General features: G+C 43.0%; 1 protein-coding gene across 5 annotated transcripts; it reads left to right on the top strand.

Moving 5' to 3' along the window:
* Positions 1-7,226: 7,226 nt before the first annotated feature.
* On the top strand, positions 7,227-13,010 carry LOC136477238 (sulfate transporter 1.3-like). Of its 5 annotated transcripts, none has more exons than XM_066475343.1 (14): positions 7,227-7,668; positions 9,230-9,600; positions 9,816-9,864; positions 9,943-10,150; positions 10,229-10,403; positions 10,500-10,565; positions 10,658-10,771; positions 10,914-11,030; positions 11,136-11,262; positions 11,333-11,619; positions 11,726-11,916; positions 12,009-12,094; positions 12,188-12,264; positions 12,516-13,010. In XM_066475343.1, exons 2-14 carry the CDS (start codon positions 9,268-9,270, stop codon positions 12,657-12,659), a joined length of 1,974 nt encoding a protein of 657 aa, XP_066331440.1. In that variant the 5' UTR covers positions 7,227-7,668; positions 9,230-9,267; the 3' UTR covers positions 12,660-13,010. The 5 variants fall into 5 exon arrangements, with proteins under 5 accessions (XP_066331440.1, XP_066331439.1, XP_066331441.1 ...); XM_066475342.1 differs by having other exon boundaries at positions 7,228-7,668; positions 9,238-9,600; XM_066475344.1 differs by lacking the exon at positions 7,227-7,668 and adding an exon at positions 7,716-9,100.
* Positions 13,011-18,240: the final 5,230 nt, after the last annotated feature.

The raw sequence follows: 18,240 nt of genomic DNA on the forward strand, positions 1-18,240 counted from the left end.
TTTATCGTTGATAATTCCTGGACACCCGGGGAATAATATGGGTGTGTTCATGGAGCCTATGATTTATGAATTGGTCTGTGCTTGGGAGAAAGGGGTATGGACATACGACCGAGCTACAAAGAAAAACTTCAAAATGCATGTTTGGTACCGCTACTCCCTGCATGACTTCCTAGCGTATGGGATATTCTGTGCCTGGTGTGTTCACGGGAAGTTCCCATGCCCAGTATGCAAGGAAGGTCTGAGGTTTATTTGGTTGCAGAAGGGTGGCAAGTATTCATCGTTCGACAAACATCGGCAATTCCTCCCTCTTGACCATGCATTCAGACGAGACATCAAGAACTTTACGAAAGGTGTCATAGTGACAGACCCTGCACCACCGATAATGACTGGTGTCATGGTTCATGAATAGATAGATGGTCTTGTGGTCAATCTAGAAGGTGGTTTTGTAGGATATGGTGAGCAACATATGTGGACTCATAAGTCGGGCTTGACTCGGCTCCCCTATTTTGATGACCTTCTCCTTCCACACAATATTGATGTAATGCATATTGAAAAGAATGTCGCTGAGGCACTTTAGGCAACAATCATGGACATTCCTAACAAGTCAAAGGACAACGTTAAGGCTAGAGTGGATCTGGCAACGTTATGCGATAGACCAAACCAATATATGAAGCCTCCTAGTCGCGGCAAGACATGGAGAAGGCCTAAGGCCGATTTTGTCTTCAGCAAGCCCCAAAGGAGGGAAGTACTAGAATGGATCTAGACGTTAATGTTTTCTGATGGGTATGCAACTAATCTGAGGAGGGGAGTAAACTTATCTACTATGTGAGTCTTAGGGATGAAGAGTCATGACTACCACATATGGATTGAGCGGCTTCTTTCGGTGATGGTTCGAGGCTATGTCCCTGAGCATGTCTAGCTAGTGCTGGCAGAGTTGAGCTATTTCTTTCGCCAGCTTTGTGCCAAGGAGTTATCTCAGACCGTGATTGCTGACTTGAAAAGAATGGCACCTGTGTTGCTCTATAAGTTGGAGAAGATCTTTCCACTCGGCTTCTTCAATCTGATGCAGCATTTGATTTTGCGCCTCCCGTATGAGGCACGAATGGGGAGGGGCCCGTGCAGGGTCGTTGGTGCTATTCAATCGAGAGATGTCTAAAGGTTCTTTAAAAGAAATGTAGAAATAAATGCAAAATCGAGGCTTCCATTGCAGAGGCATACATTCTGGAGGAGGTGGCGAACTTCACAACAACATACTATAGTGACAACCTCCCTAGCGTGCATAATCCACCCCCTCGTTACAATGCTGGTGAAAATGAATCAAACCTCAGCCTTTTCCGAGGGCAACTCAGAAGCGCAAGTGCATCGACCCCCAAGACCTTGAATCATGAAGAGTGGCGCCATATCATGCTATACTTGTTGACCAACCTTGACGAAGTGGCGCCGTACATGCAGTAAGTTCTCAACGAACTTGTTAAATACGTCGACACTATTCTGCATCGAACCCCCTTGTTTCTCATTGGTATAGGAATTTTTTTCATGAATTCTGGCATCAATCAAGGGATCCTATCCCACAGCAGCTAGATACCCTTCTTAGACAGGGTGCGGGAAATGAAATGCCCAATTTTATTTCTTGGTTCAAATGGAAGGTACCATCCAATTTAGCTCGTATTTAGTTTGACATTCCAAGTTACTCGTACGTGCGAATAATATAACGATGTATCTTGCTTAAGCTTGCAGGGCCAAAGGGATGCGTCTATGCGTGCCAAGTTGAGACATGTTGCCGATGGCTTTGCCTATAGGGTCAGGTCATTTTCTGGTTATGACGTGAATGGATATTGCTTTCGCACAACAAGCTACGAGCAGAGTTGGCCCAATCGAAGAACCACAAGTTCCAGGGTTTTTACGCCCAGTGTTGATGAGGTCGAGTATTATGGAAGAATTGAAGAAATATATGAACTCAAGTTTCATGGTTCCAAACCTTTTAATCCCGTCATATTCAAATGCCATTGGTTTGATCCTGAAGTAACGAGACTGACATATTCTAATCTTGGGCTAGTCGACGATTCCGTCTTACCAGGAGATAATGTCTATATTGTGGCCCAACAGGCCACGCAAGTTTATTATCTCCTATATGCGTGTCAAACCAAAAGGCATCTTAAGGGTTGGGATATTGTGCACAGGGTATCGCCACATGGTAAAGTGCCTGTCCCAAACGATGAAGATTACAACTTAGACCCAAACACATATGACAGAGAGTTCTTTCAAGAAGAGGGACTAGAAGAGAGGTTTGAGATAGACTTAACCGAAGTGATCGGAATGGAAGTAGACAATGAAACGGTTATTGAAGAGGACGCTGGAGATGAGGTGCAAAATGTGAAGGACTTACAAATTGCAAAATCAACCGGCGGCATCGAACGATCCTCATGCTTCAGCGAATCCTTCACCAAATTAGTCTCATTGGCCATCTTGATGATGATACTTGTGGTTGTTAATGGTACTTCTATTTGCAATTGTTATTGTAGATGATGGAGCACTTGGATTACTTGTGAACTTATTTGTGTTATATTGTGAGACGTGTGACGTTTGTGATATATATGTGACATTTGTGATATATATATGGTGTTGGTGATATATATGTGTTGTTGATGATATATATGTGATGTTGTTGATATTTGTTATATATATTATGTTTGTTTGGATGGGATGTAAAAAACAAATATAAAGGTTGCTTTTAGTCACTTTGCCGAGTGCAATGGCCATGACACTCGGCAAAGTGACTACCTGGGAACATGCTTTGCCGAGTGCCACGTGCAAGGCACTCGGCAAAGGTCGTCTGTTTGCCGAGTGTCTTGCCGGTGGCACTCGACACAACGGCCACCTTTGCCAAGTATCTGAGTCAACCGCGCTCGGCAAAGCGGCGACCTTTGCCGAGTGCTTGACCTTGACACTCGGCAAAGCCGCCGTCACGGTGGCGCTCGTCGTCACGGCGACTTTTTTCTTTGCCGAGTGTCAGATTAGCACTCGAAAAGGCTTTGCCGAGTGCCCGATAAAGTGCACTCGGTAAAGAGGTCTTTGCCGATAAATTATTTACCGAACGCCCTTTGTCGAGTATAGGCTTTGTCGAGTGTATATCAGTCTGAATCGGTAGTGATGATTTGGTGCTGCCCTTTTGACATATAGCGCTGCAGAATAAGGACCGGCTCATGTGGTCAAACAAGACAGTCCAGTGAGGAGTCCATATCGGCGAAGACTTGGCGGCACCGCAACTAGACCGTTTCCAGTATTGGCCTGCAAAGTCAAGTACGTACCTGTTCTTTTTATTAGAAAAAAAATAGTTGCATGTACGTGGAGCTAAGCTAGTCTTTGGTCTGAACATAACTCACAAGTAGGCAATGGTTCCATGCAAGGACTTTCAACACGAGAACATTATTGTCAGGCGCGTGGAAAACTATTACTAGCTAGCTAGCATGCGGCGCAACTACTCAAAAAAGGATTTAGACGAATTAATTAAGCCCTCGTTCGTTTCCAGAGAATGGACATCAGGAATAATTCTCGGTCAGAACCTTTACTTAATTTATATTAGTTTTCATTATCCAGAACGATTCCTAGCATCAAAATGCCCTAACCGAACGAGGCCTAAGGCTCGTTCGTTACTTCGTTTACCTGAGAATAATTCCTAGCCACGGTCCTCCGTTACTTTACATAGCTAGGGAATGATTTCTAGCTGTTCCACATCGGGAACGGGCTAACCAAACGCCCCTAATGGAGATGCGACAGTAGTACGATCCATCTATCCCGTATGACCGTATCTGATTCGACATTTGGGAAATGTATATGCATGTTGTACTATATTTTTCTGAAAGGTCGGTGAAATTTAAATTCGTCATGGTATTATGATATACACATGTAGTCATTGTTTGTCTAAACTGTTGTTTAGTCTATTTAAACATCACGTTTAAATGGTATACGAAGGTCAACTGTGTCATTTGTGTCATAAACAGTAAATTAAATGGTTGGATCTTAAAACCTGTTTAAACCGTTAAATACCATCCAAATGGTCTAAACACAGTCGAGTTAAACGTGATTAAATGAGCTAAACAACCATTTAATTCACTATATTTAGTCAATAACAGGATTACAACCACCAGATTTTGCACCAAAGTAATTAACATCGTAAGTATATGTGGTGGAGTGAGATTTATTTTTTCTTCCAAAAATATTTAATAGATAACTTATTTTTTACATGCATAAATATGTATATTTTAAAACTTTTTACATGCATAAATATGTATATTCTAGTGTTATTATACCAAAGGGTTAATTAGATCTATGCCGCTATAAATAAATATCACGTTTTTGAGCTCCACCATACTATTCATCATATAGGAATCATGGCATTACAATTCTACGTCTCTAGTGACGTTGGGCAACCCATGTGATCCTCTACATCTCACTTACAAGTGGGCCCCCCTTTGTCATCCCTTTCCTAACACTCCCGAATTTGTCTACAATTCTTCACCTTTATAAGAAAAATGGACCAATGGGCCATTAAGTTGGACTTTGGTGTTTGATGAACACCATGACCATCTGGACTAATGATATTTGCTAGTATGCAAGGTATAGTTCCAATGAATGCAAGGTGGACTTGGACTTAGGCAAAATAATCCGGATGATAACACCTCAAGTAAAATATTAGAAGCTATGTTAAAAGACATAAAGGCAAGACGAAGACATGCGAAAAAACTGAGCCAAATGGTGGTTGCATCCGTTGATAGCCAGGAGGAGGCACCGGACGAATAGTGCACACTGTTCATGGGTAGCTGCAACTGCAGCACCCGATCTATTCGGTGCAAAGAGCTGAGGAGCACCGTACTACAAGGTGCCAGCCAGTGAAGAAGATCAGGGCTCAGAGACTCACCAAACAGTCCAGTGAAGGCTTCGGACCATGCACCAGAGCATTTAGTAGACAGGATGCAGCAAGGTAGGAAGAGATCTACAATGCACCGGACCTGTTCTATGGCCCACCGATTCAAGCACCAGAGCATTCTTCGAGCAACGATCGACAACGACTAGTTTTTCTAATGGCTAGCTGCCGTGGCTGCACTGGATCTGTCCAGTGCCACCACTGAACCTGTCCGGTGAGTGCGTAGACTACCCAGTCTGCTGCCCACGGCTAGTTTTGCATTGGAGGCTATATATTCCCCCTTGCCAGCCATTTTAGATGTGTAGGAGTTAGAAAACATATCTAAGGGAGTTGAGACTCCACTCTAGTGCTCTTGCCACCATAGTGCTTAGTGAAAATTACTTGACGATTAGTGAAAATTACTTGACGATTAGTGTAGGTGCTTTTGCGAAGTGTTTAAGCTAGTTAGACCATCGCTAATGCACTTGCTCTAGGTTTAGGCCCAGTGTTTAGTGAGGTTTGCATACCGTTGACAATGATTTCATCAATATTTTGGATAGTCAAAAACATCACAAAAATGTCACAAACGAAAGGAGATAAACCAATCATGAATGATCTTGGTTCAAATAACTTGGTTCTATATGTACATATCCTCTATTTGAATGCAGGTACAAAATAAAAGAAAAACCAAATTCAGGGGCCCAACTGGACACATTGGCCGACCCCCAAGTATGGCAAATGGGCCATCCCAATTCCCAACACATCAATATGATGTATTATGCTCATGGAAGTTATCAGCAAAAGAAGGCCCTGACCGGCGAAAATGGGTCGGTCACCCGACCAACTATTTTGGCCAATTCAACCCAATTTTGGTGTGGAGTGAGAAAACACATTCCCATGTGTCCTCCAATCGTCGAATGCAAAGTGTGCTTTCTCCGGATGACGGATGTGCATGTCACATGGATTGAAAGGCCCACAACTCGATCACATCCTCAAGATCTCCATGTGGCCCCACCACTTTGTACACACACTAGAAGGAAGAAGGAAGCCTCCCCACCTCATGGGGAGGGCCCACATGTAAGTGGGAGGGTTGGGCAACCACCTATGTATGTCGACCGACCACCCTTTTTTCTAGAGATCACTCTCACCGTCTCTCCTCAGGCCCTATTTGTCAGAGCTCCCAGAGCGGATTCTTAGCTAAATCTAGTAGGAGCTCTGCCAAACAGTTTCCCAGGGAAAAGTGATTATCTGAAATGAACTAAGAGATTGGGAGCTGAAATAAAAAGTAGCTTCTCCTGATTCTCTGAAGTTATTCTCCATCGTGATTTTGAGAGTTTATGTTTAAGGATTAAAGAGAATCACTTTCAGCTATAGAATCATTTCTCTTAGAGAATCAGCTTCTATAAAGAATCAGAATCAAATAGAGCTCTACCAAACAAGCCATCCATCAACATGCAAAGAAACACGATTTAGTTTTATCTTCACCCTTAATTTGATGGCAAGAAATTAATCAAGCATGCTATCTGAATCTTGTTTCTACTTTACCTCGATTTCTGTGCGAGCAAGGTTTGCCTTGTTGCCCCGGGAGAACGAAAATGGCTCGCCTAGGCTGGCAAGGGCCTCGTGGCTCGTGTCAATGGGCGAGGTGAGCCTGGGAAAGGTAACAAGCAGTTACCTACAACTATGGACCGTCTGATGTCGGGCTGTGTCATGGCTGCTGCCTTTGCTGTTATATCCAATGAATTACCGGCAGAAGCTTAGGTGGTGTGATGCAGATGTGTATGTGGCATGTGGTTGTTTCCGTCGTCCCTCTCCGCCGTCTCCTCGAGAAAGACTTCAGGCCTCCGAGGGTGTTTCGACAAGGGGCTAAAGTTGGGTCCCTGTCCTATCGAATGGTTAGATACTAATTAGAATGACTAATTATATGAGCTAATTATAAAATTAAGTGCACAGATGAAGACTAATTTGCTAGACAAATTTATTAAGCCTAATTAATTTATCATTAGCATATGTTTACCGTAACACCACGTTGTAAAATCATGGATTAATTATGCTTGATAGATTCGTCTCACAAATTATTCTCTATCTATATAATTAGTTTTATAGTTAGTTTATATTTAATACTTCACCTTAGTGTTAAACATCCGACGAGATACGAATCCATCTGTCAGGATCAGGTGATGAATGCCCATTGGCCCGGTGGGAACGTGGCGGACGGGAGTCCTCGCCCCACCGGCAATCTCGCAGCGCTTACTATTCCACGGTCAGATGAGAGGAGCCGTTCGTTTCTCCCCTCGCGACCGACCCGCCCCCATCCACACAGGCAACCCTGCCCCCGCGTCAACGGGTGCGGCAGGGCCACAGTGTCCGTCGAGCGAAGGACTTGAACTAGCGGTTGCTGGGGGGAGAACTGCATTTGCACCTGACCGTGATGTCGCTCGCTCGACTACCATCCCTTCCGGTTCCTCGCGCCGTGGCTTGGACCTTGGTCGAGAGTATAATTGCTCTCCATTTGGAGACAGCAGATTGATTGATCATATTCCATCCTCGCAGACACAGGCATACATTGTCCCTTCTTCCACTCTCGTTGGCGGACGCGGCGGCAGCCGATCTCCTTCCGCCTACGTCCTTCACCTTCCTCGTTTCCCACGCCTGACGCCGGCCAAATGCGGCGGCCCTGGACGGTGGAAGCCTGAGCGGCCCCGCCCGGCGTTCCCTTTGCTCGCAGGATCGCAAGGCCCCCTCTCCCTTCCCCAAATTGCCCGGTAAAAATCCCTGCCCTGATTCACCCCGCTGCTTTTAGTTTCAGCGAGTTATGCTTCGATTGTACCCGTGGTCATCACTGTACAATCTTGGGTCTCTTTTCTCTTGGAAATTTTGCGCCTTTGTTCCTCCTCTCTGTGTTCCCGGGCTTGTTCCATGTGAGATTCAGAGAAACACCCCCCATGCTCCTCCGCCTGTAATTTCTCATGAACCTTTTATATTTCCTAACTGACAACACATTTCACAATTCCGTTATTAACCGCGTACTGTACTTTTTATCCCCCGCTGATACATTACCATGGTTCGGGAATCCAAGATAACCATGCAATCTTTCAGCACGATTTACTTGCTTCTGCTCGAATTACCATGCTTGGTCTGTTTTCCGGCCAGGACCAACAATTCAATTTGTGTGCTTCTCAATACAGCTCTACCTCAGTTTCATACTTGACATAACCGTAGAAACGAGTTTGTTGCTACTTTTTATGAAACTGATTATATACTTACATAGTAAGCAGTTGAAGGAAAACAAGTGGTTCATCCGTTGCTGCAAACTGCATACTGTTCTTACATAGTTCCGTTGTTGCCATGGAACTGACTTAGTGTTGCTCGTCTCTCTGGATTCTTACCAAACTTGGATTTTTTTCCAATAAACAGTCAACCATCGCTACTGTCTTTGAAAAAATATATATGAAGGCAAAGCTGCGAACCATTGTAATTGTCCCTGAAAGGTACTTTCATAAAATTATAATTGCACTAGTAGATTTTATTTATAATTATATGTAGTTCTTGAAACGAGTAGATCAAGTTTTGACCGGGTCATTCTCAACTGCACCTGACTTTCTTTAACTGGACAGAGTGTTTCAAAGTATTTTGCTTGGTAGTTTTGCGGCTATGGAGCACGTAATAGAATCCTTTGTCTATAATGAGAGTGCCAAACTATAGCTTTAAGCCTTTAACTGATGTCTCCAATTCATTTCAGTTCATCATGCAGTAAAGTAAATCTGGATTCCTCTTCTTCTTTTCTGATTAAAGAAAAAAACATTTCTGTTCGACTTTTTTTTTCACGAATGTGTCCTTGTGACACGTGTTTCATTAAGTAGAAGCAGAGTTACGGCAAGTTACAACGTTCCCAAGTAATCCATAGATTACCGTGGAAGGAAGGAACCAAAACAAACACACGAGAATCTAGCTGTCTTTAAACTAATTTACATCAAAGATTTGCGACGAGCTAGGTATGAACTAAAGGCAACAGACTTCGGATAAGCCGGAAACCTGCCAGAACCCAGAGGTTGGCTTCTTCGATGATGGCGTTGAAGACCACGCTCGGCGCAGCGGCTTCGTTGCTGAAACTCCTCGAGTTTCTCTCCTTCCACATTTCTCTGTTCGGCTGGTCCAAGTTTGTTCACTTTGTCGCGCCTCATCAATTCGTCTGAAGTATATGCTGTTCCTTGTTCCAGTTTCTTGTCTTTTTCCCCTTCGTTTTCAATAATATTCAATTCAGATTGCTCTTACCGTCTCAGTCACCTATAACTTCCACTCTCTTATATTTGCAAGCTTGCTTAGTTTTTCAGGTTAATTAGAAGCTACTTCAGTATCCAAAGATGGTTCATCATGAGCCAGATGAGGCGACTGCAGATGAAACCAGCATCTCAACACAGCCTCCCTCATATAATCCATCCCAAGCACCAACGGTGTACAAGGTCGGGTATCCTCAGAAGAAGAACCTCGCCACAGAGTTTACCAACGCACTGAGGGAGACGTTCTTCCATGACAACCCACTAAAGCAGTACAAGGACCAACCTGGGTCCACAAAGCTCAAGATAGGCTTGCAGTTCTTGTTTCCAGTCTTTGATTGGGGCAGGACCTACAACTTGAACAAGTTCAAAGGTGATCTGATTGCCGGATTGACAATTGCAAGTCTCTGCATTCCTCAGGTATCAAGGTTGACTGATATCACCTACTCCCTCTATTCCAAACTATTCATTCTTGATTTTCTACATAGTTTTTACTATGTATCTAGACATAATTTATATCTTGGTACATAGCAAAAGCTATGTACCTAAAAAAGCCAGAACAATTTACAGTTTGGAATAGAGGGAGTATGAATTAACTACTTACTGTGCCTGACAACGAGTCTTGGACTAAATAGGATATTGGCTATTCGAAGCTCGCTTATTTGGATCCGCAGTATGGGCTTTGTAAGTTTCATTGCGATTCTTGATTGATGTCTTATCAATGCCATTTTAATCATCTTTATTTTTGTAATTCGGTTTCAGACTCCAGCTTCATCCCTCCATTGATATATGCTGCAATGGGTAGCTCAAGGGATATAGCAATTGGGCCAGTTGCAGTGGTATCCCTTTTACTAGGTTCACTTCTGCAAAATGAGGTTGACCATGAAAATAATAAGGAGGAATACTTGCGTCTTGCTTTTACGGCCACCTTCTTTGCTGGTATCACTCAAGCAGCCCTGGGATTTCTGAGGTATGGCGTGTATGGTACGGTATTTTTTAAGCAAGAAAAATGTAGGTCCATCGATCTTAAAAATACTATGTTTTTCAGGCTAGGTTTCCTCATCGACTTCTTGTCTCATGCTGCAATTGTCGGATTCATGGGGGGAGCAGCCATCACTATTGCTCTGCAGCAGCTCAAATACATGTTGGGTATCAGGAACTTCACAAAGGAAACTGATATAGTTTCTGTCATGGAGTCTGTTTGGGGTTCAGTTCATCATGGAGTACTTATCTTGAACTTAACACTCTGAGGAAATAATTTACTGTCATACTGACTACTATATAGTTATCTGATAAGGCGTGATTTTGTATGTATGCAGTGGAACTGGCAGACAGTTGTTATTGGCTTCACATTCCTTGCTTTTCTTCTGTTCGCGAAGTACATTGTGAGTATCCTTATTTTTTTCCAGACAATTTTGCTTTAATAATTTATTTTGGGGAAACAGTATAACCTAATAATGGTTTTTCATGTACACAGGGAAAAAGGAATAAGAAGTATTTCTGGGTGCCAGCTATTGCTCCTATAACTTCGGTTATTCTTGCTACCCTTTTTGTATACCTTTTTCGTGCTGACAAGCAAGGTGTTCAGATAGTAAGTACTCAAATTAGTGCTGTCAAGGCTCGATTATTTTTGTCATAACCTCAACCTCCACAATAATACAGGCCCTAAGACCCAGCTCAAATACATCATTGTTTTAACTAGTGATTCATTTTTTGGCACTTGATGAAAACAGGTAAACAAAATAAAAAAGGGCGTCAACCCATCATCTGTGCACAAGATTTATTTCACTGGTCCATTTGTCGTGAAAGGGTTCAAGATCGGTGTTGTTTGTGGCATGATCGGTTTAACAGTATGTATGCTATGCGAACCCATCTTGTCTTGTGATCATCTTGTCCCTCATGCTCCTTTTCTGATTGACTGCGCATCAATCTTTGTGTTAATACCTTATTATCAGGAAGCCGTGGCCATCGGAAGGACGTTTGCTACCATGAAGGACTACCAGATAGATGGGAACAAAGAGATGGTAGCACTTGGAACGATGAACATAGTAGGCTCAATGACGTCCTGCTATATTGCAACAGGTAAACATTTCTGAACGAAGTTATAGCGATTCTTCCAAAAACTGAAACATATTTGCTGCAACACTTTCAGGTTCTTTCTCTCGTTCGGCGGTCAATTTCATGGCGGGATGCCGAACGCCAGTATCTAATGTGATTATGTCAATGGTTGTGCTTCTTACCTTGTTGGTCATCACACCACTGTTCAAGTACACCCCAAATGCGATCCTGGGTTCGATCATAATTTCTGCTGTGATCGGCCTTGTGGACTATGAAGCAGTAATTCTCATTTGGAAAGTTGACAAAATGGATTTCATCGCGTGCATGGGAGCATTCTTCGGTGTGGTTTTCAAATCTGTCGAGATAGGTCTCTTGATTGCTGTAAGGACTAAGGACCCATATCCTTTGGTTTGGCTGTCGATTAGAGTAGTTGTGAGCTGTGACCGAGGAATGAGTGAAACTTACATGACATCTCTTATATTCACAGGTGTCAATCTCGTTTGCCAAAATACTTGTCCAAGTAACAAGACCAAGGACTGCGCTGCTCGGAAACCTTCCAGGCACCACAATTTACAGGAACACCGAGCAGTATCCACATGCAAGGCATGTTCCTGGGGTGGTAATAGTGAGGGTTGATTCTGCTATTTATTTCTCCAACTCCAATTATGTGCGAGAGAGGTTTGTACAGATATATACAAACACCGTGCGTTGCATGTATAGCTTCATTATCCTCATAATTAAAATGTCGTGGGGTGTGTGCTCCATTTCAGAATTCTTAGGTGGTTGACAGACGAAGAAGACAAAGTCAACGCAGATGGACTGCCTAAAATCAATTTCTTGGTAGTAGAGATGTCACGTAAGTAGAAATCTTCTGTTAATCAGATATCATGAGAGTTTAGCTGTGGTTTCTACTGATGAAATGAAAGCCAATGCATTTTTTTCCTTGCAGCTGTTATAGATATTGATACGAGTGGTATCCATGCCCTTGAAGATCTGTACAAGAATCTTCAGAAGAGAGGCATTCAGGTACATAAACTGAAACTGTTTTCTTTTTGCAAGAACACTGAAAGTCTGAAACTAAAATTGACTGACTCAAAATATCACATTGGATCGTGGCACTTGAGATTCCACTTAAAAGAGAACAAAATATCACATTTGGAGGAAGATTCAAAAAATGCTACTCAAGAAAACCAACAGAAAAAAAAAACGACGAATAGGGAAGAACTTAAATGTGCCTTTGATTTTAACCGATATGTTTGTGTTTGTGCATGTGGAAGCTTCTCTTATCAAACCCTGGCTCTGCCGTGATTGAAAAGCTACACTCATCCAAACTCACCGAGCACATCGGAAACAATCATATCTTCCTCACAGTTGCAGACGCCGTGCGTTTCTGCACTTCCAAGTCGATGCAAGAGCCTTGAACTGAAACGGATTTACGTCCGGAATCTGTTCTCTAGTATATGCGTCATGTATGATGTACTATTCATGTAATGAGTATATATATGTAAGATTACGAATGATAGGAATAGTTTCGAAAGCGGTACGGTGCTCACTGTTGCTTAACGCAAAAGCTAGCGAGCGATAGTGTCTCAAATGAACAGTTTTTTACAGACAAGAGGATAGGATCAATCATCAGCGTATAGCTTTGATCATGTACAAACCAAAGGAAACATACAACAAAATTGAATTCGACATGAGGCAGACACTCCCTTGAGTGTTGAGTCCTTCCTGTATTTTTTGAAAATAAAGAAGAGATACTAATTACTGAATTACTCCATCTGGTCCTTTTTATATGGTAGAGTCTTTTAAATTACACTTTGACAACTCATATTTATGATTATAAACTTATGATTATTGGATAGTACATTTGATTATAAATCTAATAGTATCAAGTTTGTATTATACTAGTTAAATTATTGGCCAAATTATTAGTTAAAAATTAGAAAGTTTAACTCTTGACATATGCAAAATATCTTGTAAACTGGACCGGAGGAAGTAACTGATATTGCTATTGTTGTTTCAGCCTTTTTTCTACATGTCTGATCATAATTCCATAAGATGATGTGAGTACAACGCCAGTCATAGGGGACTGGATGGCCTTTTTGTTTATGTTTTTATGGGTATTTTCTTAATGTCCAACATGGTGATGTGAGGTGCACCAGAAATTAGGGACTGACAACTTACCCCCTTAACATGTACTTCCATCTAGTCAAAAAATAAGTGCACTTCAATGATTAGAAACGCTCTAAGCATAGGACCCTCCAAAAAATATCGGGCAGGACTCTCCAGGCTCATGTGTCCCATGGACAACCACTTGTCCCCTAATTAATTCCTATCTACTCATTTCTCAGCCTCTATCGACACCACGTCTTGCTCTGTCTTTTCTTCAAACTCCTCACTCCTCTCATCCTCACCAGGCAAACGTCACAACTGAGCTCAGCCATCCCCATCCTCCTCTCACACACAGCGGGCACAAGTCACTATTGTTCCTGTCGCCTAATGGGATTGCTTCGACTGCGGGCGGTGGCGGCAGCAGCTGAATGTCGCGCCACCACTATGCTTCCGCCCGCCCGCACCAACGGCATGTCGCCGTCGCGGGATGCGTCCATTGTGCTGCCCTCGGTGGGGCAGCTGGACCATTCGAAGGCGTTCTTGGACATCGTGCTGGACTACATCAACCACAGGCTCATGGCCAAGGACATCGACGATAGGTTTGAGCACTACCTGGAGCACCCCCGTTGTTCGCTCCGCTGCTGACGACCTCCTCTCTCTCTCTGGACTGCACCCGAGCACCGCTTGTTGGCTACCGCAGTCCATAGTTCTCCACTAGGTAGGCCATGGCTACCGGTGATGTCGTGTTTCAAGTGTTTCAGACGTATGTTTCAAGTGTTTCATCTAAATGTTGCGTATGTTGCAGTGGCTATATACGCATGCTGCAAGCGTATGTTTCATGTTGCAAGCATATGTTTCAAGTATTTAGACGTATGTTTCAAGTGTTTCATATGGATGTTGCAGAAGTATATCTGATATTGCATAACATGCATGTTGCAAGCGTATGTTTTAAGTGTTTTAGGTGTTTCATACGTATATTGCAAGTGTTTTATCTGGATGTTGCAAAAATAGATCTAGATGTTGCATATGTTTGCAATGGCTTTCAAATGTTTTCAGGTGTTTTTGCAAGTGTTTAGACGTATATTGCAAGTGTTTCAGTTGTTTCAAACACATGTTGCAAATGTTTCATTTGAATGTTGCAAAAGTAGATCTGGTGTTGCACATATTGCAATGGGGACCCACCTATAGCAGCCGCGGGGCACCACCAAGCGAGCGTAGACATCTAGGAGGGGGAGCGGAGGGGGCACGAGCGTTCCTCGCTTGGGGTCGGGTGGTGTGGGTGAAAGCCCTAGTTTAGTTTTGGATAACTAATGAAACCTATTAGACTAACCCTATGCTCTAAGTGTGCATTTGAGGTAGGTTGGTCCAAGTCCAAGTGTTGGAGCTAGATGGCACTCAGGTGATGAAAGTGGCCAAAAGATGGAGATCATGTGCTCCAACTTAGAAAAGAAGAAAGAGAAACAAAAATGGGCTCAAGACAAAGGTATAAGCAATAGGGCCGTTTTTGTTTTGCTGGTCAAGACACTATAGAGATGTGATCGGGTTTAGGATAGATGGTCGTGCTATTAAGAGGGGAGCTCTTATTGGACAATTTGGTCATCTAGTGCCACTAGGTGTTGGAAAACTATGCATTGCATATAGGTCTAGTGCACATCAGTGAGCAAGCGAAAATGATTGTGAAAACTATATTGGAAATGCTAACTTGGCTCTAAACATGTTTGTGAAAACATTTGAGAGTTAGCAACGCTTGTGAAGGAGTTTCAATGTCGCCACATGGGTGGCACTAGACAGGCTGTCCAGTGGGCTCGGACAGCGCTGCCGAGCAGCCGAGCACGCCCGAGTCCTAGCAGTGGCACAACCATGTTCGGTGTGCACTGGACAGAGCACCAGACAGGGTGTCCAGTGCACTGTCATGTCCACCATCGTTTATTTCTAGAGACTTGGTGTTTTGGAGACTACATGAAAATGGTCACTAGACAGGTTGTCCGGTGCATCGCCAGAGGCACCACCCTAAAATTCCAGAGGCTACCTAAATCATGAACTTCGCTGTTGGAGGCCACCAAACATGTTGTCTGATGCACCAGACACGCTGTCCTGGTGCCCTTGTCCTTCAACGGCTAGTTGAAACTAACCTCTAATTTTTTACCGTTGGGGTCACCGGATAGGCTATCCGGTGCACCGCTGCCCTGTCTGGTGCCCTCGCACAAACTGCTCTAAAGGGGTAACATCTCTATTTCGTGGAGGGGCTTATAAATAGCCCTCTTGGCTGGCCTTGGCCACTCTCTTAGGAAACCCAAAGTGCTAAGAATACATATTGGGAGCTAAATATCATAATCCACTCACTTGCACACTTGATTTCATCACTTGAGTGAGATTGGAGCATCTGTAGTGCATTGCTTAGTGTTCTTTCATCTTGTGGCACTAGTTGAGCATGTTGGGCTAGGTGGAACTCTTGTTACTCTTGGTGTTTGCTAACACCTAGCCGGCCCAGAGCTTGTGGGATCATGGAGCGGCTATTGGTGATTGTTGTCGGCTCCGATCATTCGATTGTGAGGGGTTCTTGACCTTAGTCCCCGCGGGAGATCACAAAAAGATACTCTAGTGGATTGCTCGTGACATTGAGTACCCTCTCTTGTGTTGGTTCTTACGATGCCTTTGTGTAAGGCTAGGCGTGTAATGCCTATTAGCGCGTGAGCCACCAAGTAAGTGTGTCGTCACAACGAGGATGTAGATTGTCGGCAAGCAATTGAATCTCAGGTATAAATCATTGTGTTATCTTGATCATATTGTGATTGATTTGTCTCTTGCCTGGCTCGGTATATCATTCCTACACTTGCTCTTTACATTATTTGTTCATATCTTGTGTAGAGCTTGTTGTTAGTTTTGCTAGTTGTATTTAGTTGTAATTAGCCTAGTCACTAGCTCTCTAGTTGTAAGTAGTTGCAACCTAGCTAGATTGTGTGACTTAGAGATCATAGCAAAAATAGTATATTGGTAGGTGGCTTGCCTTTTATTGTAAAACTAGAGCAAAACCGCTTTATTGCTTTGTTTTTATCTAACCACTTGCTCTAGTGAATTTGTAGATTTTTAATTAGGCTATTCACCTCCTCTAGCCATTTAGGATTTTTCAGCGGACCCAACGTGGGGCACGAAATGGAGGTGCAAGCGCGGGTGTCCGTTCAGATGTCCGAGCACTAGCACTGCCATTCTATGATTGAGGGGAAAACCAACGTCACAACAAATTACATAAATGCTCCTATCAAAATTTATAGAAACATGTAATGATTGCGCCTTGGAAATGGTGAAAGTAGCAAAAGGTAGTACTTGATGCTCTAAAAATCTACTTATTTTGGGATATATTCTGAATGCTAGAAGCACATTTATTTTGGGAGGTAAGGAGTAAAATTTCATATTGCACCCGTACCCACGGGTACTTTTGCGCTCGTACCTGAGTACTTGCGCCCGTTACATTGTTGATAGAATAGATGCATGCTTGATAAAAACTAGAACAGATGCAATTTTCTTAACGTCCCATATGGTGATGTGAGGTGCACCAAAAATTAGGGATGGCAGCTATGGCAGAACCTTCTAAATTATAGGGCCCACATGCACCTGTCATTGTCCAATGACTTCTGACGACTATGCATATGTTCCCGGTAACTTAAGAAGCCTGTCGGGTGTCCTCAGGAAACCCGAATCATCCACGATTTCTTCCGAGCAGGATCCATCACAGAGTCATTGCAGTATTACAATAGTTTATTCATTAATTTATATCAGAGTAAAATAGCGGAAGTCTTACAATAACTTAGTTACAAAACAATTGTTTCACAAACCAAGTATGATTATTATTACAAACCATAGTAGTGGAGTAGCCTAAGTAACATAAAACAAAACACACAATTAAAGTGCCCTACCCAAGGGCCACACATTTACTTGTCATCTTCGATTTGAACAACCGTCATGCAGCACGGTCCAAGGTAGACCTGCTCATGAGGCTCACCTGCAACAAGGGTTAAAGAACCCTGAGTACAAAAGTACTCAACAAGACTTAACCGATGTAAAAACGAAGAAGACTCAGGAATGCAAGCTCGGAGATTCAAGGTAAGGCTTTAGCAAGAATCAAAGTTCTTTTGCGTAAAAGCTCTCTAACAAGATTCTTTCTTTCAATATTTAAATCTTCATACGCATCATATATAAAGCTGACATGATCCATATTGAGATCATGAACTTCATATCAAACTCTTTCTCAAATCCTACTCAAGTTCCATTTGTTAACTACGACGATGAACAGTGAGTTGAGTCTCCATAACCGAGGAGCAACGACGATTCGAACCAATTATAACCCAGTTGGGGATTCCCAACCACATGACATATGCAGGTCCCTGACCTACATATGCCAACCTACCCTCAGATCCTACAAAACAAGAACGGGTCCGCGCCACCTAAGAGCATAGTACTCCACTAATCCAGCCCATTGCCACGTGGGTACATGCTACTCTAGCCATCTCTCCACTCCCAGTGCGCGCGTAGCCATTCTCGTAATAAAATAGCCGAGTCTAGGCTTGCCGGAGTATGTGGCCAGTACTACAAAGTCTCACCTCATGCAATTCAACAACGGACGGTTCTTAACCGACACAGACGGAAAGAACCCGCTCACAAGACATCCATGTCTTGTGTCTCTCATACACCGAGTCCGTCCGGTCTAGATTTATTACTCCACATGATTATATCTCATGATAACATAAATAACCAATCGTAACCAAAAATCCATTTATATCTCGCAGGTGACAGGTAATCACCTGACTTTTATCGGTCTAAGCATAATTAGGCATTCTCGAATTAAAACTGGTAACAAGGTTGATATGGAAAAACAAGGTTGGTAATGCACCA

Source organism: Miscanthus floridulus, chromosome 8 (assembly GCF_019320115.1).
Source record: "Miscanthus floridulus cultivar M001 chromosome 8, ASM1932011v1, whole genome shotgun sequence".
NCBI lineage: Eukaryota > Viridiplantae > Streptophyta > Magnoliopsida > Poales > Poaceae > Miscanthus > Miscanthus floridulus.

Excerpts from the sequence above, each read along its gene's own strand:
- LOC136477238 (XM_066475343.1), top strand. The coding sequence starts at position 9,268 with ATGGTTCATCATGAGCCAGATGAGGCGACTGCAGATGAAACCAGCATC. Across the intron at positions 9,601-9,815 it reads CAAGTCTCTGCATTCCTCAG|GATATTGGCTATTCGAAGCT; the intron begins GTATCAAGGTTG and ends TGGACTAAATAG. Across the intron at positions 9,865-9,942 it reads GGATCCGCAGTATGGGCTTT|ACTCCAGCTTCATCCCTCCA; the intron begins GTAAGTTTCATT and ends ATTCGGTTTCAG.